At 32.9% G+C, this 14,075-nt stretch overlaps 1 protein-coding gene across 1 annotated transcript; it reads left to right on the forward strand.

Annotated features, from left to right (window-relative positions):
- Positions 1 to 1,639: 1,639 nt before the first annotated feature.
- LOC106100035 lies at positions 1,640 to 13,952 on the forward strand. Its single transcript, XM_013278770.1, has 5 exons — positions 1,640 to 1,763; positions 8,533 to 8,636; positions 8,983 to 9,099; positions 10,777 to 11,009; positions 11,196 to 13,952. Exons 2-5 carry the CDS (start codon positions 8,535 to 8,537, stop codon positions 11,587 to 11,589), a joined length of 846 nt encoding a protein of 281 aa, XP_013134224.1. The 5' UTR covers positions 1,640 to 1,763; positions 8,533 to 8,534; the 3' UTR covers positions 11,590 to 13,952.
- The last annotated feature ends 123 nt before the right edge of the window (positions 13,953 to 14,075 follow it).

Genomic DNA, 14,075 nt, shown 5'->3' on the forward strand with positions numbered 1-14,075 from the left:
TAGAATAACAAATAGAAGTATAGCTCACAATAGCTGGTGACACTGAAAATTGTCGAGAAATTATAGTTGCTTGTTTTTACAAATAGTGGTATTTTTTAAAACCCTCATACTGTGTTTAATATATCGGACGACTAATGTAAATCATTTATTTTATATTTATTTTCAAGCAAAATTCGAACTTCTCATAGATTTCATAAAAAGTCTAAAAACGATATCTTTAATATTAGTCTGGGAAAAGTACTAAAATATGGAGTTTATCATATTTTTGTGTTATTAAAAGAAATATAACGCTAAGCACAGTAACGCTACTAACAAATGTATAAGAGATATAATGTACGATGACTTTTGTATTTTCTTGTCTATCTTATGAAAATATGACCATGAAAAATTTGTTTCCAAAGACATTCGAGTATTAGTTTTGGATCAGCAATATATCTAGGGTCACTCGAGATCGACTTAGTCACACTTAGTAACAGCCCGGACCTCTGGATCGTCGCCAAAACTAACAATGACACTCAACACGAAGACAAAGTGGCGATACGTCTATCAAGATACCTATAACTAAATAGCTGTCTAATACCCGGTTTCCCAGCTACATTTAACCATTCGTTTGTGTTTTTTGGTTCAATAAACTAATGAAAATGAACCGAACTACTTAACTTGGATTTTACTACGTTGAAACTTAGGTCAACCTAACTAATAAGTCACTAGGTTATGATAAAATAAAAGGAAACTTCAGCAACCCAGCATAAATAGTAAAAACATTTAAATATATAGATATACGAAAAATTGGAGTGTCTAAATGTAATATCGAAAAAAAAGTGATTAATTCTGCCTCGACAGACATAATTTTTATAACTAACGCAGTTCGCCCAACTTTTTTGTGTCGCAAGATAAACGATTAAAATTTATTTGAACTGATTGCCAACATGCAGTAGTCTAGGAAAATAAGGTGAGATGTTTTTAATAATACCTAGAGTTACCTATATTCTAAACAAATGTACCTTTTTAATTTAAAGTGTTTAGTTTATAAATAGAGATTAAGATCCAAAAACTTTCAATTTATAGCTATACTGTTACTCCGACCTTCAGTCAGACGTCAGTATTCAATTTTGTTATGCAAATATTCCCGCTACCTTCAGCGGTCACTGCCGACCTCGTTATGAATCAGAAATTAACATTTCTGTCATAAATTTTACTAACACTAGCTTCCGAAATTTCCTCGTAATTTTTATATTTACCCATAATTACTTTATTTTAAGAAATTTAAGAAACACATATATTTTCTTTTATAAAACTATTTTTCCAACATGTATACGAACATGCATTCATAAAAATGAGGCGTATAGTAATAACCGATTAATCTATCCTTACAAAAAACAAATTCCTCAGTGAGCTAGACGCCTTAATCCTGAGATAAATAACACGAATAATACCGTAGACGCAACTAAAGCATTAGCATTACAAAACTACATTGTGGCATTAGTTGGATTCGTAAAAATCATAGCTGTATGTGTGTACACATACAGGGTGTTTAAGCTTGTGTGCGTTTAATCGCTTGCGGCAGTTAGGGGCGCATGCGCGGTGACGCAGGCGCGCGCACCCCCGCAAGCTGACAGCCACTCCGACGGTAGACTGAGTCGAGGGCAGCCGCGGCAGAGCCCTGCTTAGCCAAGCAACCCGGCCTCTGAGGCCAGGAGCCTAGCGCTTCACCCAGCCGACGCGTTCAACGCGATTCCACCACCAGGCTCCCCGGATCAAAGGTAAGACCAATTGGATCCGCCCTAATTTTTCGCTCCCCTAATGACATGTGTTGCTGTTGCTGGGGTTGCGTATTGCGCCGGTGTACGCTTAACTTCGACAACTTTCGTCTCTCTCCGCATTGAATTTTTCAATTCGTTACGCCTAAATTTAACAGAGATATTTTATTATTAATGAATGCAATTTTTCATCTGTAACCATTAAGCTGCCGAGTATTGATTAATGTTTGGAAACGAGTCTGCTATTCGTTGTTTTACATTATTTACTTTTTAAAACAAATACATTTTGGGTATTTTAATTCAGAGCAATAATAAAACTGAAACACGTTTTTAAATAAATATTTGAATATATATCGAAAGTATGATGTGTAGTTAATATGAACGTTTTAATTTTAAAATCCTCATGTTCGGGATCAATTAATGTTAGCTAATACACCGCGATGAATGTATGTCATCAATTTGTTAAATTTTTTATCAAAATTTTTTATTCACATGTTCACGACTTTATCCATAGCATAACGAGCTGTCAAATTTGACACATACTGTCACATTTGCATATTACGCATATTACGCATGCAATCTACCCTGATTCGGATAGACAACTTGAAGATGGCTTTTTTAAAATGAATAACGATGGAAACGTTATTTTGGCTATTGCCAAAATATTTTACAACACCGAAAGTCAGATAATATCAACAAAAGATTAACATTAATTTACGCATCAGTATTAAACATGTATTTATTAAAAAAAAAAACAAAAGATATGTATGTACTGTTTGTATGTTTGCTATTTTATCAGCACGCTACAAAGCACGTAGACACACTCAAATTTACGATTGCCAAAACAAGGCGAGGATTCTATGCGCAAAAATTGATCAATGCAGTAACAGTTTAGGTGACCGTGAGACGCGCCAACGCTTTAACAAAACCATGACGTGAGCTCTATTTCGGAGCTTAAAATTCCCTTGTTACGGACGTGATAGTAACAATAAATTATTATTCCACTTGAACCACAACTAACGTATAACTTTCAAAACGAATTGAAAAGATTCGAATAATAGCGTAGAGCTTTTGTGAGCTTTATAAGGCACAAGCTTCAATGATTTCTATTCAACGGGGATTGATATTTGAAAACTACTTCAATAACAATCGGATATTCGATTTTTGATTCTAATCCGTATTATATTTCGATGATTTCGAAGTTCTGAAAAAATTAAATCGGATATGTAAACAATTCATAACTACCTGTCTAAAACTAACTTTTTATAACACATTTGAATAATAGTGGGTTTCTGAAGTTTCCATTTATTTCATCATTACCTATTAATTTGTCAGTGTAAAGTTGACGATAATTTCAATGGAGTAAAGCCCAAGATACTTAGTTCGGAAACACATTCCATGATGTTGTCGAACCCGAAAACTCTAACGAATAGTTAAAAGTAACTGGGAAACCAGACATTAGAGATAAATTAATACGAAACTAATAATTATTAGTCTATGATTTACCAGACTATTCAAATCTTCAATTTGTTTAATAGCTTAGCTTTTAGCCGTGACTTAATCCGCGTGGAATTAAGAAAACTTTGTGAGTATATGTTCTTTCAATTTGTATTCTACATCCGTACCCAATTTTGTCGAAATCAGTTAAGCCGTTTTAGAGATACGTAGTAAAAAATCCCAGTGATGGATGGAACTTTGTTTGTAACTATTACTAATTAACTTTCGCATTAATATGTAGCATGATAACTACATAGAACTATTATAGTTATAAGTAAAAGTCATTAAAATTAAGTTAAATAAGATATGCGACAGAGATAATTTATTATGCGTCACTTAACTTCACTAATCAGCATAAAGATGGAATTTATTACACAAAATTCATCATCAACTATTAAGGTTGCTATAAGTTGCTGCCCGATATAGTAGACTCTATATCTTACTAATATTATAAATGTGAAAGTTTGAATAGATGGATAGATATTTGCTAGAGTTTGTAGCCTAAAACGCTGAACGAATCTGGATGAAATCTTTTATTTTTATAATTACAACGCGGTTGGAGTCACGGGCGGAAGCTAGTTTAAAATAATGATGATGCAATTCTTTTAGTTTTTAACTCCTTTATAAAAATCGTTATGTCCTTTATTCCTAACGTTATTTGGCAAGTATCCTGGCGACCTCTGGCGTCGGATAGAGGACGGTAAACAGATCTTGGCACACTCTTTTGCCGCAATACATAACCTATATTAATCTTTTATTAAACCGTAAAAGTTAGTTCTTGTATTAATTTAAGAATTAACTTATGTAGTAAATAGCTATCCTAAATTTATAAGATATTTTGTCGTTAACCTGACTATCTATCAAACAGTGTAAAGGTTAGCGAAAATTGTAAATGCGAATGTTTAGATGGATGGATATTTGTTACCAAAAACGATTAAACTAAATTGCTTGTTTTAAACAATGATAGATTTCGGGCCCTAATAAGACAGGTTACTTTTTTATACTCTTGCTGTTAAAGTCACGGGTTACAGCTAGTTACAGTAAAGTATATTAGACTTAATAAAAACGGGTCAATTGATGTCAGGAACATCTCATTAAAACAATTGTAAATTGAGCATATTGGATTACGTTGAATGTAGAATTAATGTTTGAAAGGTGGGTTGTGCCATATTGCGTTAATGGGTATATGGAGTAGAAACCTTAAAACTCTGCTACTGTTTAAAGTTCAATTGTTTTTTTTTAATTACCAGTTGTCGAAGTTTTTCCCTTCCTTTAAATTGAATATAGCTATAGAATCGAAGTATTTTATGCTATTATTGTTGTTTATACTTGGTTTTCTAATTATTAGTTTTGTCAAATGATCAAAATTGTCTCTATTTGTCTCTATTATTTTTTTTTTTTGGAAATAACGTATTATTTACAAAACACTTTTTTTAAGTTTAGAAGTTAATTTATTTATTTTACTATTACTTTGAAATGCATAGGAACTTAAATATCGTAAGTGTGTTGCACTTGGATTAACCCATATTTACAGCCGGCTGGAGGCCTTATTTGTTGTCACTTGACACTTCAAGGTTACGATACTTGCAAATAAATGTGAACGATGAGTTACCAGCTGAAATACATGCATAAAAATATTAGATACCATTTGAAAGAAACTGTAATTTTCCTTTGCCATTAGAAGATGTGTTTTAACTAATCAAGACATTTTAATCAAAATCATAACTTTGATCTTATTTTTCTGTCCACTTAAATATATCTACTTTATTGAAACTAAAAGTAATTTAATTCAAAGTCATTAGAGTTTCCGTATCGCTACGAATGTCTTGTAGAATGCTACGAATATCCGGCTACGGCTACGACGCGTTATGCGCTGCTACGGGCTTGCAGCAACGTAAGTAAAATAACGAAAATACACAGTTCATTTACTTTAGCAATACCTGTTTTTTTTTTAAATAACTAGCTGTTGCCGACGACTTCGTACAAAATAAGTCCGTATAACGGTTCGTAAAAATATAATCTATGCTACTCACTGGTGACGTAGTTTTTTTAATGGTGAAAGAATTTTTGAAATCGCGCCGTAGTTTTTGAGTTATTTCAATACATAGAAAAATACAAATATCTCCTCTCTATAATATTATTATAGGTTATTGTTTTTAAATCGTAATTATTCCACCGGAATTGTGTAACACTAACTACTTATATTATAGAATATGAGACTGTTCTCTAGTTGAAAAAATTACTGAAGTATTAACCTACAAAACACGATAATGTAGGTAAGCAGTGTCTGTCACGTGTCTGGTAAGTTGATGATTCGCAGCGGGGGTGAATTACCGAGTTGCCGACTCTAAAATGCCAATATTACTGAGACTATGCTACCAAGTTGCCCCGCGCGTTCTATTGACAGCTATTTTATAGTACATTCATTACACGGAGCGTAATTTTCTACGTAGGTCATTAACCACTCAGGGAATGTAACTAGTTTGGAGTTACCGCGACGTATTTAATATTGTTATATTGTACGAACGATGCGTTAGATGATTTAAGTGTTTCAATATAAGTAATTCGCGTTGTTTGATATTTATTACATCAATCATTGTCTTCTTAAAAGTATTTTTTATTGATAATCTAACAATAATATTAGATGCTACCATTTTTATCACCAGTTCTAGTTACTTGTATTCAATAAAGTAAATATCATAATGATTTTTATCTGGTTGGATTATAATTAAAAGTCGTAAACATTTACGTAAGAATACTTGCGAATATTGATACATCTTTTATGTATTTCATATAAAGGTAATTTTCAGTTAAAAGTGGTGTAGTATTTTTCTTATAAGTACATAAAAAATACAGTTTATAAACTCAACTCATTGATATACCGAACACCATTAAACTCTGGCCATTAAATCAAATTGTTTGATATATTAAGTCACGAAAATCAGATTCAAAATGGCGTCGCCCTTTTTCTCACGCTATCGCCGCACGCGAACATCTTTTGGGAACATAACTTGGGTGTTAACCTCTAACGATTTTCATACTAATAAAACAATTATTTTGACCAGAGAATAATGCAAGTATTAGTAAACATGTAATGACAGCGACTCAGCTTAATCATAAATGTGAGAGCACAAGCCAGTAAAACAATACAGTACATTGCATGCCACTTCACGATATGTCAGTATCAACATACTTAGCATTAAGCCGCATATAAGAAATTATAAAATTAATTTATTTTGTGTTGTTAATGAAACTTTTATATGAAAACATAACTTAAAATAACCGTTCTTTTAGATTATGTAACACAAAGGCTTTCTGAATTTAATATTACTGGAATAACGTTTTAAGATTTTTGGGGGCTATATGACCGAACAATAAACTCTTTGCTTAGGTTCCGTTGATATACTGAAGTATGTATAGTGAAGGGTCATGTTTACCTTTGTATGAATTACGTGGATGTTATAAGCAAAATTGCTATAGAAATAATGTACGGATACAACACTCTGTGATCCAATTTTTGAGAAGGAAAATTTGATTCCTAAATAATTTATTTTGAAAACTATTACAACATGTTGAGAATAATAAAATATAAAATAAAATCAAGCATGAAAATATACACATATTATTACGAAAAACCTATATGTAATAATCTAAATGTACATGAAAATATTATGAACGACGTCTCTAACATTTTAAGACTTCTTACCGCAGTATGATGCATTCGGACATTTTATATGCGCATTACTTTGCCAACTGTTACGTGTATGGTTTATATTTATTCATCTGTACAATAACATATTCATTGTAAATAACTTTAACAGTCTGTTAGCAATTTAAATACAATGGATTTTAGAGTTATTTAAAAAAGTTTAAGGACGTTACAAATATTTTTTTAATGTCCTGTTTTAGAATCGATTTAAACAACTTACACAATATTTAATTATTTATTTACAAAATTAACTTACTAATAAGAAAGCATTTTTTTTTAATTACAGACATTGAAACTAATAGTAGTATTATCCCATCACTTGTTTTTAAAAAGCATAGATATTAAAAACATAAACGCTTGAAACCCTCGATTCAAGAGAGATTTTCTACATCATTACATCTTTTCAAATTAAAAGACCCAGCAGTTTTTTATTCATATACACATGAATAATTATTCCGGCAGATGGCGTGCGCCACATTTATAAACTAACCTTGACCTTTCTGATGCAAATTCTACGACAATTGTTTCGTATGTTGTATGCAAAAATCTTTATTTAACGATATACTCGCTAGCAAGGCTGTTAGGCAATTAGTGTTCATTAGTCGATAACTCGATCATTTTATACAATACGGAAAGTATAACGCGCGGTAAGGAAAAGGAAGGACCGTAGCCCAACGGACAAACGACGCTGGAGGGCCAGCTTGAGTGTGACAATTGAATATAATCATATTTATTCAAAATACCTACAAAGGTTCCTACAATCCATAAAGACCATCGCCTATTACTGTGCATATGCGGGTGCTTACGACTATGGATACAGCGTGTTTAAGGAAATAAACTAACAGGCAGTACAGAGAATACTTAATGTCAGTTTTACTGGCCTGCAATTAAATCAATGCAGATTCTATGAAGTGTACACGGTATACGTTGTGGTTATTAATTAGTTCTTCCAGGGTGTAACTGTAAATATGTCTTTAGGGTTTTATTCTATATGAACAACTTTAAAACCTTCACACTAAATCTTGCTAATATTATAAATGCGAAAGTTTAGATGGATGGATGGATGTTTGTTAGCGTTTGTAGCCTAAACGGCTGAACGGATCTCCATGAAATTTGGCACAGGTTTAGAGCATAGTCACATGAGATAAGCTTCATCCCAGAGAAATGTCCGGTTCCCGAGGGATACGTAGGTTTTTGTTATTTATATAGTTCGTATGTTTTCTAATACCACGCGGACGAAGTCGCGGGCAACAGGTCGTATTCTATTAAATATTTAGTGGTACGTTGTGTATATTTATTAAAATTACATGATTTTATAAGATGAAGCTGTAACAGGCAGTGGTTCACTTTTTACGTGGATAGCCATTATTAAAATTTAACACAGAGAATGCGTGCGTACTTTGCGTTAAGCCAGCGTAAAACGTTCAGTTCTGGAGCTCAGTTAGATCTGAACGCGTACTCAGTTGACTATAAGTAACGGGCTAAGTGACACGGCTAAATTTTAGGTCAATCACAGGTTAGACGTGACATAATTGTAGACAATAATTTATCTTATACTTGTTACAGAGATGGAAATCGTGCCCGAGGGGAAAAACTTCCGATTGGTAAAAGAAGACGAGCTCCCAGCGTTGGCCGATTTATTGGTGCAATATATGCCTGAATCACTTAAGGTTATCATGTTTCTATATAATACTTAATTCCTAAAGTCTCGGACATTTTTATCATATGTAATTTCGTTACCCGGGAGTCGCATGATAGTTCAAGGAGAATTTTACTCTCGGAATTAACCATAGAACATACGACTCGATATCTTAGGCAAAAGTTAGAATAAAAAAAAATCATCAAATCAATGTTTTTTTTTATAAAATTAAATATTTGGTATAGTTAAACAATACATGATATTTCCTTGATGTGAAACCATTTATTTATATAAAAGTTAGTAAAAGCACCTGTTTTACTAGTAAGCAATCATTCAGAAATCTAAACAAACTACGACTTTATTTCTATTTTTTCTAGTTTCATCAAACGATTCAAACATATCTAAACAACAAGGTTTGGGACTTCCATTTTTATGTAGCGAAGAACTGGCCGGAGGACCCTATTTGTCTTCACTTCCCGGGATGTACCAGTACGGTAAGAAACTACTCTATGATTAGACAAAGCGTAAATAATAAGTTAAGTGCTTTTACCTTTAGTACATTGTTCGATTCAATGTAGAGCGTTACTTAATCTGTGCCTTGTCTTTAAAAAGTTTATTTGATTTTATTTACATCAGGTGGGATCGTGACCAAGCACAAGTTCTTTAATAGAAAGAAAATTGTCTTTGTCTGTTTTTTTTCTTTTCGAGATTACATACAGACACTCTAATTTTAACAATCGTATTGATCAGCACATTGGATTCTAGTTGATCTGTAATTCGTCATTTCCTTCTTAATAATGTTACATTTCAAGTATTGCAATCTACCCCTGTTGACATAGGTAACAATTATTTTATAACAGTATTGTACAGTCACGGAATTTACCTTGTACATTGCAATTAGATACATTTACAAACGACGTTGTATTGGGATTTGTTCCGCGCCTCGTTTCAAAATGTTCAAACAATTATAGCTTTTAGAGTAGAACACCGCTAGTTTCCTCGACAGTACGTTGTGAAATACTGCAAATTGGTTAAAGTCTTTCTAAATATTTTAAGAGGAAAATCTATTTTCGTTATCAAATTTCAAATGATTAAGAATCCAATCAACATTAGCGATTCCGCGAATGTCGAACCGAAGTTTTCCAATTAACTTGTTAAGAGTTTTAGGTTTCGGGGAAACGAGAATTACATAAAATAAAAATATAAACCTCTGTTCCCGTCTTTAGAAGTTTTCCAGTGGTACTTCAGTACACGTATCTTGAGACACGCCTGACACAGGGTCTTGACATTTACTTCACATTTTAAATCAGTTTTCTGCAAATTAGGATTTAATATTTGCATTAAAATTTTTACTACAAATAACTAGTAGTTTATTAAGGCTTACTTAAGTCGGCTCTTAGTGTGTGGAATTCTTTAATAATATCTATTCTGGTGAAAGTAAAATTTAACAGATCTCTAGAAAAGAATTTAAAAATATGAAAGAATCAATTATAAAGAAACCTGAACAAGTTCATACAAAGGAAACAGAACGAGTTTTCTTAAGCGCGTTTTGAATATTTAACTACCGCGTTGGCCGTCCCCGCTAGTTCGCACAATGTTCTATCAGAATAATTTAAAAACTTGCAAATGAAACAGTGCAGTTCCCTAGTGCAGTGAGTCATGTAACGTGCATTAATAACGTGACCTATATGTCCAATATACCAATGAATAAAATTAATATAATTATGCAATAAATGGCTAGGAAATTTAAATGCAAGTAAAAAATTAAACAGGAGAACTAATATGGAAAATCATTCTAACAAACCATGAAAATTGAGCGTAGTTCATCTGCTGTGATTAAGAATTTAGAAGTACTAGACCAGTTTGATCACAAATCACAAGGCCAAACTAAACGCTCGTTTAGAACACTTTAGGTCAACACGTACAAAAACTAGCACTTAACTTTGGCAAACTACCAGATTGTTCCACTCTATGAAGAATACTTATCCATTGTACGCGGAATTTAGTTTTTTCTTCATTCTGACCATGAACTTACAGACGATCTAAAGTACCTTGAAAAGAAATAAAAAAAGTTATGATTGATTTTTGATTCGTGATTTACTTTAAAAAGTTAGGTCGTTCTATTAAAATTGCTTTACAATTTTAACAGGCGCTTTATAATTTTGTTTCAGCCGAATAGTCTCACATATGAGAGCGTAACGGTGTTCTGCCCCTCGGAGCGCGTGGAGCTGGTCGACCTGTTGACCTCTGAGGACATACTGTTGGACCTCAGCAAGCCGCTCTACTTGAACTTCACACATGAGGCGATCGTGAACAGATTCGAGAAGCGCTATGAAGCCCACGATAAGATCACCGGCGATGTATATGTATGCGACAAGCCGCCGGAAGACACTGGAGCTGATGAGTCAGTTTTCTTATTATCTGTACTTTGCATATTTTATACTAATATGATAAATAATGACATTAAATTAATACACGTATAGATAGGATAAACTAACTTGTTTCATAGAAATATTATCAGTAATCTCAAATTTTATATAAATTGTGAAAATTATGTGAATACCTCAAATGTTTTTTTTTTAATTTGCAGTTTGCCACCGGACGTGGAGCTAGTTCGCTTAAAGCCAGAGCACATGAAAGCGGTACACGACTTGTATCCAGCGAGCGACATAGAGTGTTGTGAAGTCTTCGAGAAGCTGGTCGCTGAGCTGCCCGCGTACGGCATCTTCGTGGAAGGCCAGCTCGCAGCGTGGATGGTGCAGTCGTACTACGGTGCCATGTTCTCCATGCAAACGAGACCAGAGTTCCGGAGAAAAGGCTACGGCATATATCTTGCTAGGCGTCTCACTAAAGAGGTCGCTGCTCGCGGCTACAAGCCCTTCGTAGTCATTCGTCCGGAAAATGACGCCTCCCGTTCTCTCTACTCGAAGCTCGGTTTTGAGAAACGTTTCCGAACTGTGCGCGCCGTTTTGCGCCCCCGCTAAATCAACGTTGATGTCTAGCAGATTTTATTTTTTTAAGACTTTTGAAAAAAAAAAATCAATTTAGCTTGCGATCTTTGATCGCTTAGAGTTTTAGTAGTAGCTTAAGATCAGGGCGGCTAGTGTTCTCGTTCTTCGCCATTACAAATCAGCGTCACGTTTCACTTAAGATTACTACACAGTACTTATATATGTAGTTCTAATAGTAAAATATATTTATTCACACATGAGGCATACTAATAATGATAATTATGTACATAAGCTCCCTGCGATACCTTGAAGTGTTAGCGAAAAGAGCGAGAGCCACGGCCGACGCTGTACTGTGCCAGCTTAAATTCTGGTCTTGATGGAACCAAAATAATAATTGAATATAACTATAACGGTGTCTTTTAAACTGAAACATCAGTATTGAAATGTACTGTTGACCCTCTCATTCTCTTTGATAGTATAGAGATAAAATTATATCTTTCCACAGGTTCAGGTGTTTCGTGAATGGACTTATTGTCTGTGCCTCAATTACTTGATATTGTTAGCAGTTTTAACCTTACTAGTAACGTGGGCGCGTTTCTTCGGCGCCCCCTTTTTTCTATGCCTGAAAGAGTTCCCATCTTAGGGAGGGTTAAAAGGGATACGTGAGATCATGTAATTCGCCTAACCTAACGCCGGTACTGACTCAACTTTCTATCGTTTAGATCTCATTCAATCTCATCAAGCGGAATCGTGTTGACTCTTCTTTAAATTACTGGGACCTGTTTTGATCTCAAATAAGCCTATGAAACGGAAGTTTACCTTCATTAATTGCATTTAAATTGCACAATTAATCTGACACTAAAATGTAGGAGCACTTTGACGCAATAACAATTTTATAAAATAACAAACAAATTAATTACGTTAGAACTTTTGTAGGATTTCTTAAGAATTTTTACTTTGGGTATGAAAAGGATAACGGTTTATAGTGTTATTGATAATTTTGTATTTTTATTTTAGTGCAAGTGATGTCCAAATACTTAAGCGTGTAGTCACTTCGTTAATTTGATTGATATAGATAAACTATGTATTCTATTTATATGTGATTTGCTATTTAGGAATGAAAAGATGTATACGAACTGAAAACTATTATGATACAATAAATTTCGGAAAGATGTCGACAGTTTAAAAAAAACTTCGTGTTATAAGTGTAAAAATACATAAGCAGTTTTCAGTTTATATAGCTTTTCCATATACTCGGTTTTATATGAATATTGTTGGATATTGAAAACCATATAAAATTTGATACGAAAAGTAGATAGGTAGGTATTTTAATATGGTAATCTATTTTACAATTATATATCAAATTATAGAGATATTATTGGAATGTATGCTGATCGTGTTATATAAAAGGAAGATGGCTTATGGTCTTTACTTATTAGTTCCGTATTTTTAATTATATTTCTTTCTTAAGAATTGTTTTGTAAACGTATATACTGTAATGATATAAATAATGCAAAGCTGGAATATGTAAATGAATACGGATAAATTAACGGATTGGCAAATTGAATCGTAGAAAAAAATAACGCTACTAAGAAAAAAATTTAGGGTGCATTATGACGTTAAGAAAACTGCCAAGATCAATGTACGAAAATATTGTTATTTATCCATCGATAAAAACCCATTGGTCCACATTTTAATAGAAAATTACGTGCAATAATTACATATATCTTGTTAAATTTTCTACGCTAATTAAAATATATGCATATTTAAATGGTCCTCTTAGTCACGGCTACGCCAAATTTTGAGCTTTTTTTAACATTACTCTGTCACTTAATTATTCGGATTCAAAATTTGCTCAATGCATAGAGCTTCCAAGATATTTGTTTAAGTTGTAGCGTCCCATCTAATTTTAAGCGTTTTGCCAAATTTTTTGTAAAAATTATTTCAGTTATTTGTGCTTGTAACTTTTTAATACTCTCCCAAAGGATATTGAAATAACAAATGTTTCCATGAAAAAAAATACACATCCGATTTTTTTTATGTGAAACAACGGACAAAAATAACACATGGTAAATAAAGAGTACTTCATTGCAAACAATCGTTTAACAATATGTACTGTAACACAGCAAGTTATTAATTCAATTACATATAAAATCTCATTAACACATCCAATCATGCTAAAAGCTTTTCCACTTGCCTACTTTTTAAGTAGGTACTTTCAATTAAGTAGTTTGAAGATTTCTTGAAATTGTAATTATAAGAACATTTTCTGAACATTTCTCTCTTGCCTAACAAATATTTGAAAAGGACAAATTTCCGTCCTCGATTGCAGTTGACGCAGTGTAATGCAACACGATTTAATCAAGATGTATTTCTACAGCTACATACATGACGAATGTAGTATCAATCATGTATTGTTTATTATAATTACCTTGCAAAGGTACTTAAACAATAAAAACAATACTTAATTTATTTGTTTTATTTATTACATTTTCTTTAGGAATTCACACAAAAACCTT

Source organism: Papilio polytes, unplaced genomic scaffold (genome assembly GCF_000836215.1).
Source record: "Papilio polytes unplaced genomic scaffold, Ppol_1.0 DF824080.1, whole genome shotgun sequence".
Classification (NCBI taxonomy): Eukaryota; Metazoa; Arthropoda; class Insecta; order Lepidoptera; family Papilionidae; genus Papilio; species Papilio polytes.

Excerpts from the sequence above, each read along its gene's own strand:
- LOC106100035 (XM_013278770.1), top strand. The coding sequence starts at position 8,535 with ATGGAAATCGTGCCCGAGGGGAAAAACTTCCGATTGGTAAAAGAAGAC. Across the intron at positions 8,637-8,982 it reads ATATGCCTGAATCACTTAAG|TTTCATCAAACGATTCAAAC; the intron begins GTTATCATGTTT and ends TATTTTTTCTAG. Across the intron at positions 9,100-10,776 it reads TCCCGGGATGTACCAGTACG|CCGAATAGTCTCACATATGA; the intron begins GTAAGAAACTAC and ends ATTTTGTTTCAG.